At 38.5% G+C, this 14,941-nt stretch overlaps 2 protein-coding genes and 1 long non-coding RNA gene across 3 annotated transcripts; 1 reads left to right on the plus strand and 2 right to left on the minus strand.

Moving 5' to 3' along the window:
- Positions 1-1,058: 1,058 nt before the first annotated feature.
- LOC138328025 (apolipoprotein L2-like) lies at positions 1,059-6,075 on the plus strand. The gene is made up of 4 exons (XM_069274602.1): positions 1,059-1,276; positions 1,622-1,653; positions 3,857-4,708; positions 5,063-6,075. The coding sequence occupies exons 1-4, from the start codon at positions 1,269-1,271 to the stop codon at positions 5,134-5,136; spliced, it is 966 nt and encodes a 321-aa protein (XP_069130703.1). The 5' UTR covers positions 1,059-1,268; the 3' UTR covers positions 5,137-6,075.
- A 997-nt stretch (positions 6,076-7,072) lies between these two features.
- Positions 7,073-10,414, minus strand: LOC138328026 (uncharacterized). The gene is made up of 2 exons (XR_011209152.1): positions 10,228-10,414; positions 7,073-10,164 (listed from the first exon to the last, which is right to left on the minus strand). It is a non-coding gene; the product is annotated as an uncharacterized lncRNA (long non-coding RNA).
- A 232-nt stretch (positions 10,415-10,646) lies between these two features.
- Positions 10,647-12,137, minus strand: LOC138328024 (uncharacterized). Its single transcript, XM_069274601.1, has one exon. The coding sequence runs from the start codon at positions 12,055-12,057 to the stop codon at positions 10,756-10,758; it is 1,302 nt and encodes a 433-aa protein (XP_069130702.1). The 5' UTR covers positions 12,058-12,137; the 3' UTR covers positions 10,647-10,755.
- Positions 12,138-14,941: the final 2,804 nt, after the last annotated feature.

Below are 14,941 nucleotides of genomic sequence, written 5' to 3' on the forward strand. Positions count from 1 at the left end.
AAATGATCTCCTTTCAAAACACATTCCACATGGACTCTCCTCTGATTTACTTCCCTTTATGGTTCAATATTGCTACTGCTGTAGTATTATCATTTCTAGTTTGTTGCTTATTAGGACTTCACTACAAAAAGCTTGTAGTGTAAAAAGTGCAGCTTTTAATTCTATATGCAATGGTACAGTGTAGTAAGCATCCCTTAGATCTTAGAGCCCATAAAACAATTGTTACTAATAAGATCTTATACTGACTGGAAATATCCATCTTGAAATGGTGATATTCCACCTCTTCATTTTAATTCCTTTCAAATTTAGAATCAGTCTGTATGACCATCTTTTTGGACGCACAAAAATAGGAGGATATGCTAGTGGTTCATTTACTTTCAACGTAGTTTCTTAAAATGCTGTATTGTTTTGTCCTATGCACACTGTAAACTCAGCCCCATAGAGATCTTGTGTTATTGGTTTTCCCAACTTTACAATAAAATCTCTATAGCCTGTTTGTTTTTTTATACTTTTTATCTCTTTGTCAATATCTCTACTTTGTCTAAACCAATATGGAGGGCGCTGCCCGTCCGCCTCTAGCAGTCCACGACCAGAATACTTATTTTTGGATTCACGGTTTTCATTGTGGTGGGTTCCCACGTCCATGTTGGATGATGACCTTATTGTTGTGTTGATGTTTTGTACTTTTTGTCATAGTTTACATCTAACTTGTTAACGTATCCACACGAGACGTTCTGTTTCTGTTTTTGTTGATGTTTTACTGTTCTGTTACAGGATATGGAATTTTATGTATGTTCACAATGGGGAATCTTTACTGTATCTTTTGCATTCTGTCTCGTTCCTAAATATACAGTCCCTGGTGTAGTTTTATCTAAGTTATATTTAGATAAACCATTTTTACTTTAGCCTTATGGCTCGGGAGTTGTTATGTAGCTGTGAAAACCAGTTTCGTTAATCAACGGTCAGTATCTGTTGTGTCTTGGCAACTAGCCACTGCCCATTTCCTCCCAAATCAAATGTTTGATAATGCTATACTAGTGTTGCCTGGACCTTCTCAGGTACACAGCATAGCGTTGAAGCAAATTTTAATGTTGATGATATCACTTAAAGAAATAGAAAAGTTTTTTAAACAATTGCAAGTCATAGAGACAGACGCTAGGCTAAGGATCGATGCATCTGAACATTGACGTCACGATTCATAGAACACTACTAGGCCGAGTTCTCGGAAATACGGGACACTAGGGCAGATAAATTGTACCTGTGTCAATATGGCGAGGTAAGTGCATTTTACGACTATTTCTCTACCACAAAAAAGCCATCAAAGACATTGTTTGCACGTACTTATCAAATTTGAAACTCATCAAGATATACACCGTATATAATGTATAAGATCTTACATCAATTGACCATGTACATAAATATGTGGTAATGTGGTTAATTCATTAAGATCAGGGGTGCATGGCATTGTTTTATTCATGCATTGATAATCTGCTCTGTTTATATTCATACATTCTTAAACCGGATTGTTTTTTCATACAATGTATTTCATGTCGATTTAGCTGGAACTTCTCCTTAAATAATACTGCAATGTGTTTTTGATGCATTTGTTTACTTTTCCCAGCGACGGTTCGGGTGAAGAGGAAGATATTCTATGTAAGTATCAAATTTGTATTAGGTATAATATATATTTTATAAGGAACACTCATTTTATAATTTCCCTTTGTTTTATTCAAAACAAAATTATAGTTTATTCAACCTTTAAACTAATTATATATATTCATGTTAGTTATTACATATTCATAACTATTATGTAGAATGCTAAACACTGCTAATCCCTGACCGTGGCATACCATATCTAGTCTGTAATATGATAAAGAAGTAATCGCGGAAGCAATACACGTGTCCTGCTGTCTGGTCACCGGTACACAGCTAATATTTCTTAACCTGAATTTCAGGTCAAAGTCAATTTCAGGATGGCTCTGTAGCTATTGCACCGACATATCCTGATAATAATGTTCAGATGGTATCCAAATCCTTTTTAAAACATGGCTATGATGTCATCTTTTGTTGTCCCCAATACTTTATTTAGACTATTGTTCAAGTATTTGTTCTCTCTGTAGATTAGTACACCTTTCACTGTACATTAGTTTACCTGTAGCTGTAGATTAGTTTCAACTAATCTACAGTTCCAGGTAAACTAATGTACAATGAAAGGTAGAGAGTGACACTACATGCAGCATTGTAAAATTGGACAGATAAATAACAAATAAATGTAATCAAATTCAACAAATATGTAATAGAAAACTTCAATAATACATATTATTACATATTTTCTGTTTTCAACATTGATCCGTGGACATCGGCATAAATCCAATCACATCAACCACAACGCATAAAATTACTCCTTGTGTTGAAAATCAAGACTCTTTAGTATTTCGACAGCACAGGCATTCCTACAATGATGTTTTAATTTTAGATAGATATGTGTACTTTCTTTCTTTGAAAATTGAATGAATGCTTTCGGTATATTTCCCAATAATTTCACTGTTAATTGCTTCATTTCTTGAATATACATACACGTAACACATAAATCCACGTTTCCCAAATTGAATAATTTCGGTATAATTCCTTATCTAAGAACCACACAAAGCCTATTGAACAAATTTGAAATTTTAAGCTTTCTTTTCATCACTCATATTCTTCATTTCATAACGTAGAGCGGTATATTCAAAATTAATACGTTTCCATGGTAGTCCTCCATATCTTGTGAATTTCCGACAAGTTATATCCAAGTGAATGGTCTGCCTCTGACATAAAGAACAGTTAAATTAACATATCACAAAATAAACTCTGTTATTGGAAATTTGATAATCATTTTAGATAGTTTGACTTCATAAAGATCTGATCTGTACTGTCTGCCATGTTGCCTCTTGTACTGCTCTACTCAGAATGAAGAAAAGTCAAACTCACAAAAAATTCTCTGGGAATAACATTGGTATGGAATTTCATGAAAAATTCATGCAATGCATGCACGACCAGAGTAGACATATATTACAACAATTACTGTGCTGACATGTTCAATGTCAAAGATGGTTGAAGGCCTTACCTGTAGCTGTAGATTAGTTACACAATAGCCATAGTTAGCATTGTACATCAGAGTGCCATGTTTTAAGTAAGAGAAACACCTCAAACTGTAGATTAGTCAAGATATTGAACAATGCTCGGCCCTTCGGGCCTCGCATCGTCCATTATTTTGACTAATCTACAGTTTTCAGTGTTTCTACTATACATATTGAAGTGTATAAATACAAGTTGTGTGGTTAAAATAAATGAAGCCACATCAGTTCAGATATGTTGATCAACGCTTGAAGACGTTAGAGAGCTGACAATAATATTCTATAAATAGAAACAGTGGCCATGGTCCCTGGAACTCAAATTGTTCAATGTATTTCATCATTCAAATTAATTCATCGTGTTAACCTCTTGACTCTCAATCATCCTTCTATATGTTTCAGTAATATTGTATTAAGTTCCAATCAAAGTTACTAATCCTTTCTCTATATCTTGTCTGCAAACTAACAACCAGACATACAGATGGAGATAAACACTACAGTTCAACGATGTTCAAGATGGTGGTGCACATGTTGCTCTTTGTGATTGTTTGTCAAAAGGAAAATGTTTTCTAAGTTACACTCATTTCAATATACTTTGACTTTTGTGGTAAATATATTCATCAATAGTATTACTCACAGCGCTTTCCCTGAGAAAAAAACCACAAGAGATTTCCATCAATGCAATAATCAGTAAGCACTTACAGATTAAGTAGTTCATATTGCTATATTATTGGTATCGCCAGATGTTTGGGAGGCCAGAAGACGACGAACTATACAATCACTACGAACGCTTGCCGATGAACTGGATTATATGCAAGGCAATGTGAATATTGCGAGATTGACTGGATCGTCTACAGCCATCGTGTCAGGAGTGGGCACGCTGGCCTGTCTGGCGTTATCCCCCTTCACTGGTGGTCTGTCTGCCATGGCCTTAGTCGGATTCGGGGGTGTTGGAATACTCAGTGGTGTTGTAAGTATCGGCACCCTCATTGGAAAGTATTTCAGAGAAAAGGGTATTATGGAAAACGTCCAACAAGCCATCAATGAAGACAGAGAAACAACTGAACGTCTGAACGAAGAAATGAACGAACGTGAACAATTTGTAGCTGGTACAAATGTTAATACCATGGAGGTCGCTGGCGCTGTCGGGCGCTGTATAAAAACGCCTGTTGCTGCTGGAGGTAAGGCTGCGGCTGGAGCTTGTTCAGTTGGAGCAGAAGCTACAAGAGTGGGAACAAGTGTTGCGAGATGTGCAAAGGCTGCACAAGGGGCACGTGCCGTAGGAACAGGGGCGTGTACCGGAGCTAAGGTTATTGCAGCCGAAGCTGGTGGAGTGTTAGGCAGAAGTGGACAAGTTATGGCAGCCGAGGCTGCAAGGGAAGCTGGTGGGGCTATGGGTGGAGGTGCTGCTATAGGAGCACGAGCCGTGTCAAAAGTGGGTGCCGCTTTCATCTTTGTTCTTTTACCATTTGACATACATGAATTCGTCGTGACATCCATTGACACTTATAATGGCTCTGTACATGAATCTGCCAAACAAATTCGGAACCTTGCTAATGAACTGGAGACAGAGATGGCGAATGTGGTGGCTGTGTGTAAGTTTCTACTCGTCTTAGAGTATTTCCTGACCTTTAGATCTTCTTTAATATATATCAAAGAAATGTTTTTTAAGTACCTCGTATAATAGGCAAGTGATATGAGTGTAATTTCAATATGTGATACAAGTTCTTTTCTCATACTCGTAATACTCAAAGCTAGTACATTATAAAAGTATTGCTAACTGAAATCAAAACTTCCAAAGTCTCGAGTCACGGAATTTCATTTTCGTTTGATTCTAATACTACACAATTAGGATCTCATATATATATTTTTTTTAAATCATTGAACTTAATTAACTACCATTTTATTTTGATTATTGTTTTTTATTCATTTTATTATCTTTCTTGAAGATCGGGCTTGGCGCGGGGACCTTGGCATGGACATGCGTGCTTCTCTTCTGAGGTCTGGAGTTATCACAGAATAATTGATTTCGGATTAAAATTTGTATTACTATGTGCTCACATTAAGAAGTTGCTAACGCAAATATATTGAATTCCGGTTAGCAAATGTCTAAAGTTTTATGTGCCATAAGGTTTTTTGAAATGTTATCCTTGTCTCTTGATGAATTAAGCTATGAAAGTCATTCAAATTAACAAACATATATGATGTCTTTTAAATATTAGTTACAACACATAATTTATGCATTGTAAAATTTGTTTTTGTGTCTTATGTATGTTCAGATGAAATCACTTCACAATTACTAATATCATTGTATAATGTGAAATGCAGTTGTAGACCACAACTTAGCTCAATGATTTGGCCGTGCGAACTCCTTTCATTGAACTGTGGACGTTAATATTATTATTTTTGGAAGTTCTGCCAAAATAATTTTAAGCTCTTGTTTGCTTTGTTTATTTGATTAAATTAACGTCCTATGAACAGCCAGGGTCATGTAAGGATGGCCTTCCATATATCCGGTGTGTTTCGTGTACTGTATGAAGTGCGTGGTGCGTGTTTTGGGAGACTGTGATATATTCTTGTTTTGTCTTGATATACAAATAGTAAAACTTTTGCGTTTTATAGTGCTATATCACTTAAGCATGCCGCCGAAGACATCAAGCAACGCACCCCATCCGATCACATTATACTGACAACGGGCAAACCAGTCGTCCCGCTCCCTTTATGCTGAGCCCCAAGCAGGAGCAGAAACTACCACTTTTATAGACTATTATGTGTCTCGGTCAGGGAACAGAATCTAGAGCCTAGCGCTCAACAGAAGGCCAAAATGTGAGGCGGTGTCAATGGAGACATTAGGAGGTAGAAAGTTAGAAAGAAATTAAAAGATAAGATCCTAAATTTAGGCGCCTTTTACGATCATGCAATGATACAATTCTTACGCCCTATCTGCAAGGCGGCTCTTGTTTGCGCTTGTTAAATAAAATCTATGCATTGTTAATAATAAAATTCTCAGAATAATGTGAACTATGATGATGATTAACTAATATTAAAAGCTCAACTTGATTATTCAGTGTACAGGTACATGTAGATCCGTGCCGAATTAAAAACAATACACGGCTGAAATAATGTTGTTGTTTTCTTGTAATATTTAGCACCATTTTAGCTCACCTGACCCGAAGGGCCGGTGAGCTTATGTCATGGCGCGGCGTCCGTCGTCCGACGTCCAGCGTCCGTCGTCCGTCCGTCAACATTTCCTTTAAATCGCTACTAGTCATAGAGTTCTGCATGGATTGTAACAAACAAGGCGGGACCAAATAAGGTAAATAGAGGTAAATTCTATAAATCGTTACTTGTCCTAGAATTCTGCATGGATTATAACCAAATTTGGCCAAAAACATCCTTTGGGGAAGGGGAACAGAACTTTTATAAATTTTGGCTCTGACCCCCTGGGGGCAGGAGGGATGGGGCCCAATAGGGGATTTAGAGGAAATTATTCAAATTCCTTCAGAAAAGAAACAATGAACCTGTATTCAGAACATTACTTGGCATTACAAACCAGGTGAGCGATACAGGCCCTCTGGGCCTCTTGTTACTTTAAAACAAACTTTCACATGAATAGTGATAAGCGTCATTAAAACATACCGACAAAAAGGATTCTACGTCTGCCAGTCATCAATGAAATTGGTATTTCCCTGTACCCGGTCTGTGCCTATATAAATAGTTTCCCTACAAGAAACAAACAGTCATGAGATCAAGGGAGATAACTCCAACATATATATATATATATCACTTATTAGATAACTCCAACATATATATATATATATCACTTATTATTTGACTGGGTGTAAAAACATAAATATGTTTTATTCAGCTAGAATCATAAGCAGTATAAGCTTGGTTTTTGTTGGATTTGCAAACATTCAGTGCTGCATTCGTGAAAAAGAAGGTCCAATAACACCACATAATTTGCTTTCGTAGAAATCAGGATTTAATTGTTACATACATACTGACATAGGTGTTTACGTTATGACAGAAATTGAGTAGATCTGGATTAAAAATAACGTTCTGAAACGGTATGTTTATAAAACTATAAGTTAATACATAAATAATGTTCAATTGTTATATAACATTCACCAGTACAACGCTTTTACGGCAACTGAATTTCGTGACTCCAGAGGGTGTACAGAACTCTTGATACATTGACTATAGGACTAATAAGTTTAATAAATTCAGATATAGATTGTAGGTTATCGAAGCATTATCGGTACTTCAGGGTTTACTATTACTGTCGTAATATCCAACCATGAAATAGGTCATAGTAAAACTGAGGGCATTTCAGGAGAGAAAAAAACCCTTCCAATTCAAAGACGCCCAACTTTATAACAATACAGTGAACCGTTTTTGGTTTCTGTTGACATACATCAAAGGAGCAAACTAACTGTTTTATCTGTTAGCGCACAGAGCCTTCATTTTTTATATGACATAGTGACAGTGACAGTCACCTAAGGAACTGTTAGCACACACACAGCCTTCAGTTTTGATATGACATAGTGACATATACAGTCACCTAAAGAACTGTTAGCGCACACACAGCCTTCAGTTTTGATATGACATAGTGACAGTGACAGTCACCTAAGGAACTGTTAGCACACACAGATCCTTCAGTTTTGATATGACATAGTGACATATACAGTCACCTAAAGAACTGTTAGCGCACACACAGCCTTCAGTTTTGATATGACATAGTGACATATACAGTCACCTAAGGAACTGTTAGCGCACACACAGCCTTCAGTTTTGATATGACATAGTGACAGTGACAGTCACCTAAGGAACTGTTAGCACACACACAGCCTTCAGTTTTGATATGACATAGTGACATATACAGTCACCTAAAGAACTGTTAGCGCACACACAGAGCCTTCAGTTTTGATATGTCATAGTGACAGTGACAGTCACCTAAGGAACTGTCAGCGCACAGATCCTTCAGTTTTGATATGACATAGTGACAGTTACAGTCACCTAAGGAACTGTCAGCGCACAGAGCCTTCAGTTTTGATATGACATAGTGACAGTTACAGTCACCTAAGGAACTGTCAGCACACACAGCCTTCAGTTTTGATATGACATAGTGACAGTTACAGTCACCTAAGGAACTGTCAGCGCACAGAGCCTTCAGTTTTGATATGACATAGTGACAGTAACAGTCACCTAAGGAACTGTCAGCACACACAGCCTTCAGTTTTGATATGACATAGTGACAGTTACAGTCACCTAAGGAACTGTCAGCGCACATAGCCTTCAGTTTTGATATGACATAGTGACAGTTACAGTCATCTAAGGAACTGTCAGCACACACACAGCCTTCAGTTTTGATATGTAACAGTCACCTAAGGAACTGTAAGCGCACACACAGCCTTCAGTTTTGATATGTCATAGTGACAGTAACAGTCACCTAAGGAACTGAAAGCGCACACAGATCCTTCAGTTTTGATATGACATAGTGACAGTTACAGTCACCTAAGGAACTGTTAGCGCACACACAGCCTTCAGTTTTGATATGACATAGTGACAGTGAAAGTCACCTAAGGAACTGTCAGCACACACAGCCTTCAGTTTTGATATGACATAGTGACATATACAGCCACCTAAGGAACTGTCAGCACACACAGCCTTCAGTTTTGATATGACATAGTGACAGTGACAGTCACCTAAGGAACTGTCAGCGCACAGATCCTTCAGTTTTGATATGACATAGTGACAGTGACAGTCACCTAAGGAACTGTTAGCGCACACACAGATCCTTCAGTTTTGATATGTCATAGTGACAGTGACAGTCACCTAAGGAACTGTCAGCACACAGATCCTTCAGTTTTGATATGACATAGTGACAGTGACAGTCACCTAAGGAACTGTCAGCGCACAGAGCCTTCAGTTTTGATATGACATAGTGACAGTTACAGTCACCTAAGGAACTGTCAGCACACACAGCCTTCAGTTTTTATATGACATAGTGACAGTTACAGTCACCTAAGGAACTGTCAGCGCACAGAGCCTTCAGTTTTGATATGACATAGTGACAGTTACAGTCATCTAAGGAACTGTCAGCACACACACAGCCTTCAGTTTTGATATGTAACAGTCACCTAAGGAACTGTAAGCGCACACACAGCCTTCAGTTTTGATATGTCATAGTGACAGTAACAGTCACCTAAGGAACTGAAAGCGCACACAGATCCTTCAGTTTTGATATGACATAGTGACAGTTACAGTCACCTAAGGAACTGTCAGCGCACAGATCCTTCAGTTTTGATATGACATAGTGACAGTGACAGTCACCTAAGGAACTGTCAGCGCACAGAGCCTTCAGTTTTGATATGACATAGTGACAGTAACAGTCACCTAAGTAACTGTAAGCGCACACACAGCCTTCAGTTTTGATATGACATAGTGACAGTGACAGTCACCTAAGGAACTGTTAGCGCACACACAGAGCCTTCAGTTTTGATATGACATAGTGACAGTAACAGTCACCTAAGGAACTGTTAGCGCACACACAGCCTTCAGTTTTGATATGACATAGTGACAGTAACAGTCACCTAAGGAACTGTTAGCGCACACACAGCCTTCAGTTTTGATATGTCATAGTGACAGTAACAGTCACCTAAGGAACTGTTAGCGCACACAGATCCTTCAGTTTTGATATGACATAGTGACAGTGACAGTCACCTAAGGAACTGTCAGCACACACAGCCTTCAGTTTTGATATGACATCGTGACAGTAACAGTCACCTAAGGAACTGTTAGCGCACACACAGCCTTCAGTTTTGATATGACATAGTGACAGTGACAGTCACCTAAGGAACTGTTAGCGCACACACAGAGCCTTCAGTTTTGATATGTCATAGTGACAGTGACAGTCACCTAAGGAACTGTTAGCGCACACACAGCCTTCAGTTTTGATATGACATAGTGACAGTAACAGTCACCTAAGGAACTGTAAGCGCACACACAGCCTTCAGTTTTGATATGACATAGTGACAGTTACAGTCACCTAAGGAACTGTCAGCACACAGATCCTTCAGTTTTTATATGACATAGTGACAGTGATAGTCACCTAAGGAACTGTTAGCGCACACACAGCCTTCAGTTTTGATATGACATAGTGACAGTTACAGTCACCTAAGGAACTGTCAGCACACAGATCCTTCAGTTTTGATATGACATAGTGACAGTGACAGTCACCTAAGGAATACTAAAGATGGGTTTGAACAATAACATTAGCATAATACACAATAAAGTGTAAAATACAATAAAGTGTAAAATATGAGTGTATAAAATAAGTTGGCTGTTTGACAGAAGAGCGAGAGTGCCAATAGCTAATATTCAGGAATACCGATGTAAAGTGGAGTCATAAGTATTAGATAATACGGAGACTTTGATTATTGAGAATTTTGAACACCAATTGCTAACCTGTGTTGCTTTCTCATCCGTTGTAGTAAATGTATTGCGATTCAATTGATAATTAGAAAGGCATGATATATTAATTTATATTTAAATATACCCGGTAAATAAGCAAATCATATACATAAAGTATATTACACGTTATTGTTCATTAGGCTTTGAAGTTAGAGAGTATACCAAATCACCCTTCAACGATTTCTAGATAGTCTCTATTCGTGTCTACTGACGATATATAATCGTATGTTACAGCATTCTGTTGGAGGTCGCAATACTGGGCACTTTCTCTAGGGTTTAAGTGGTCGTAATTGGCGTCCAGATTATCATCATTTCGTCCATTTACGATCGCCCTTTCTTCCACTACCTTTTTTCTGTGCCGTAAAATGGCAAGAGCTGTTAACACAATCACCAACGTGGTCACCACACCCACTGCAATTCCGACCACTAGGGACCGCACGTTCAAATCATCACGTGAGATCGTGCTGTTGACGTCCATGTGTGTAGTTGTGTCATCACTTTTGTCTGCTGCTTCACACAGCAAAGGTAACGTGGTGTTACAATTATTCACAGATGTCTCTAACACACCATCCATATTAATAGTAACAGAAATGCAATCAAAATATCCATTTTGGTTTAATGTATTCCCCCATTGAAATGTTTCCTGTCGAAATATCCCGATCCAGTGCTGGCCATTCGGGAGGTTCCGGATGTCAAAATTGCCACTGTAGAATTGTCTTCTGTGTTCACGATGACAGGCCAGTCCAGCGTAAGCCCAGTTTACTTCATTTTTGTAAAGTTCTACATCATTTCTTCCGCTCCGTCTTTGGCAAAGGAATGAATGACGTTCATCACAGTCCTTTGTACGAAACGTTCTATCTTCACGATTTACCTGCATAATTTTACAATTCCCAATTTCATTATCCTCAGCTAAATTCAATGGTTCATAGACACAAATACAGCTACGTCTACCCTCCACTGTGTTTCCACACAGCTCATCGCCATTTCTTGGACACTTCGCGGCCCTGCAGTAATCATCATAATCCTCATCTTCGAAAGTTCTAGTAGTATCAAAACAAAAACAACGCTCGGATGTTAATCCGAAACTCGATCCCTCGCAATAACTTGAACATTCTTTTACATTGTTTCTCCCTATCACAGATTTATATCTGCTTGAGTCGATTAAAAAGCATCCTCGAATTTGCATCCATTTTGTGTACTGGACGCGTGCAGCAATCCAGTACTCTTGAGTTCTTCCCACACCTAGACGTGACGCCCGAAACACACGAATGTCGTCGAGATTTTGATTGGTGAACGACTGACCCAATAGTTGACATCCAGGCTGATTAAATCCGTCTCCCCATACATAGTTACCCTGGAGAACACTAACGTTCTTTGGAACAAGGCACATTCCGAAGATACATTGAATGGACACAAGCACCACTTCAAAACAACGGCAAGAAAGCATAGTACCGGTCACATATGGCATAGGGGACACACAATCTAAACCATCGAAAATATGTAAATAAATGTTAGCGATGACAATAATGACACGAACAGCATCCGGACCCTTGTCTGTTTAGGAGAGATAAGATATGACTAATTCGTAAGTGTAAAGGTCACAGTGTCAGTCTCTGTATATTAGATGTACAGTAATAAGAGCTGGGCTGACTTCCGTCAACAATTTCAATTATGTATATACAAGCTATAAACATCAAAATAATAGCTAAACTCGATAGTCGAAGTGACTCGATGTCCAAATTGCAAACAAAAGGAGGATCTATTTAGTGACGTCATCATAGGGAGATGTTGGTGACGTCAAAATTGGAGATCTAAGAATAGTTGCTGCTTCCTATTGCATTTGCCATTCTATCTTCAATTTTGGTGCAATTTATCAATAAAGATGTTTTTGTGACGTTCATTACTATTTTTAGAATAAAATGGTGGTAATAACGATGGTGACAGAAACTATCGTTATTAATGATTAATGGTCTAAAATTCATTTTGTAATGTTCACGACAAATTTACCTGTCAAATTTTTTTTCTAAAATTGTCGCTATGCTTGTTCCAGGTCATGAGCCAACTTTTTAGAAAATATTTTTGGTGCACTCAAACTGGAAGTGGGTGAATCCCCTTTGTTAATAATTGACATGGCCGAAAATAACATCAAAATTTTTGACATTTTCTGTTTTAGAAAATGTAACCAAAATTTGTATTTGTTACAGTTTATCTACATGTTTTTGATCATAGTATGTAATTATTTATACTCTTCAGAAAATAATACAGTTTGACGACATAAAACATAATTTTGATACCGTTTTGTATCAAAAAGAGAACCGTCTTTACACCTCCACAGGGCAATTTTAATTTGGCCATAGCACAGGCCCCTGGGACCTTTTGAATTTTTTAAACGTATTTCAAGGGTTGGCATTAATGTTGTTACACATAACATTTAGTTTTAATAAAATTGGTTCGTGGGCAAACGTAAGTAGGGTTTTAATATATTTTTACACTGGTTTTATGAGCTTAATTTTAAGCAACGCCTTCACTGAGGTGGGATTTTAGAATTTTGCCTGCTCTCCCACTGCATTAAAACCTATCCATTGTAAGTATTATAATAATTGAAATATTGATAACTTTCAGTGGTGGGTAACATTAAAATTTCTTCTTGATTCGTTAGAATGCATATTACAGCACATATAACTTTAAGTGTTATAGTTTCAATGTAAGCGTAATAATCTGGAATCAGTGTAGACTATTTAGATTAATTATATAATTATCTTTAAAAACTCGAAAAAATAAGTTCTGTGCCTGCAGTAGTTGTTCATCTTGGTAATACGTTGTCTTCGTCGTCACCGTACATGTAGTTCTACATTTTGCATCATGATGCCATCGTACTTACAAGTCGTAAGTACGATAGCATCATGATACAAAATGTAGAACTACGGTCAAGTAGTCGTGCTGCCTTAACTTATCATAATTAATTAAGACCATCTGATAACTTCGTGGTTCCTTCGTATTGATGAATGTACATATTGTCGACGATGATTGCGCGATGGAAAGACAAAGAAGACACGGAACGATAAGATGTCCTCGCGGTAACCTTACGAAAGACAAGATGAACACACGAATTCAACACGAAAATGAACCTTCGCGTGGTGTTTGGGCAGTTTTTTGGCATGCCTGACGGGGGGTTGGTGGACCCTCTGATCATGACGATATCAATTAATGTTCGGAGGTAGGGGGTTGGTGGACCCCCTGATCATGACGATATTAATTAATGTTCGGAGGTAGGGGGTTGGTGGACCCCTGATCATGACGATATCAATTAATGTTCGGAGGTAGGGGGTTGGTGGACCCCTGATCATGACGATATTAATTAATGTTCGGAGGTAGGGGGTTGGTGGACCCCTGATCATGACGATATCAATTAATGTTCGGAGGTAGGGGGTTGGTGGACCCCTGATCATGACGATATTAATTAATGTTCGGAGGTAGGGGGTTGGTGGACCCCTGATCATGAGGATATCAATGTTCGGAGGTAGGGGGTTGGTGGACCCCTGATCATGACGATATCAATGTTCGGAGGTAGGGGGTTGGTGGACCCCTGATCATGAAGATATCAATGTTCGGATGTAGGGGGGTGAATTGATGAATATATGAAAGACCTACATCATAACAGTTATATGTCAGGATGGCCTCATATGCATGCGGTGTGTACGGTGACTAGAAAGAGTAATCATACCCTGCCTCTACTCCGTTCCCGACATCGCTGGATGTTTTGTAACACTACAGTCAATGAGACGGATTCGAAGCTCTGACAACGACCATCTGTCAGAAATCTTCCGTCCGTCGTTCAGAGCTACGTATACGTCATCACAGCTATAGAGTGACCTGATCATGAGGCTGTACTTGATTTTGGTAATATTTGTGTAGTGTCCCCTTGTGATAGAGGAACTCTTGTCCTTTGTATAGTGCTGTCTCACTGACGTATGTCGCCGGAGACACCGAACCAAGATCTAGAGATAAGAACTCAGTCGATGATTCAACTAGTCGCCGGAGACACCGAACCAAGATCTAGAGATAAGAACTCAGTCGATGATTCAACTAATCCGCATTGTCATTAAAGGCCTATACATATATATATGATACCATGAAATGATATGATGTCTGTCATCTAGATGTAGAACTAGATTGGATGTAGCTGCGATGACGTAGCTCTGAACAACGGAAGAAAGATTTCTGACAGATGGCCGTCGTCAGACCTGTCAGAAACGGAGTGGTGGCAGGGTAGGATTCGTTCTAGAGGCAGGGTATGATTATTCGTTCTAGATTGGATGGGGTGATTCCTCGGGTGTACAGGAAACCGACTG

The sequence above is a fragment of the Argopecten irradians genome, chromosome 7 (assembly GCF_041381155.1).
Source record: "Argopecten irradians isolate NY chromosome 7, Ai_NY, whole genome shotgun sequence".
In the NCBI taxonomy this organism is placed as follows: domain Eukaryota; kingdom Metazoa; phylum Mollusca; class Bivalvia; order Pectinida; family Pectinidae; genus Argopecten; species Argopecten irradians.

Bases quoted from the DNA above. Each gene is read 5' to 3' on its own strand.
- LOC138328025 (XM_069274602.1), top strand. The intron at 1,654-3,856 runs GTAAGTATCAAA...TGGTATCGCCAG, and splicing joins TGAAGAGGAAGATATTCTAT to ATGTTTGGGAGGCCAGAAGA. The intron at 4,709-5,062 runs GTAAGTTTCTAC...TCTTTCTTGAAG, and splicing joins GGCGAATGTGGTGGCTGTGT to ATCGGGCTTGGCGCGGGGAC.
- LOC138328024 (XM_069274601.1), bottom strand. From the start codon at position 12,057: ATGCCATATGTGACCGGTACTATGCTTTCTTGCCGTTGTTTTGAAGTG.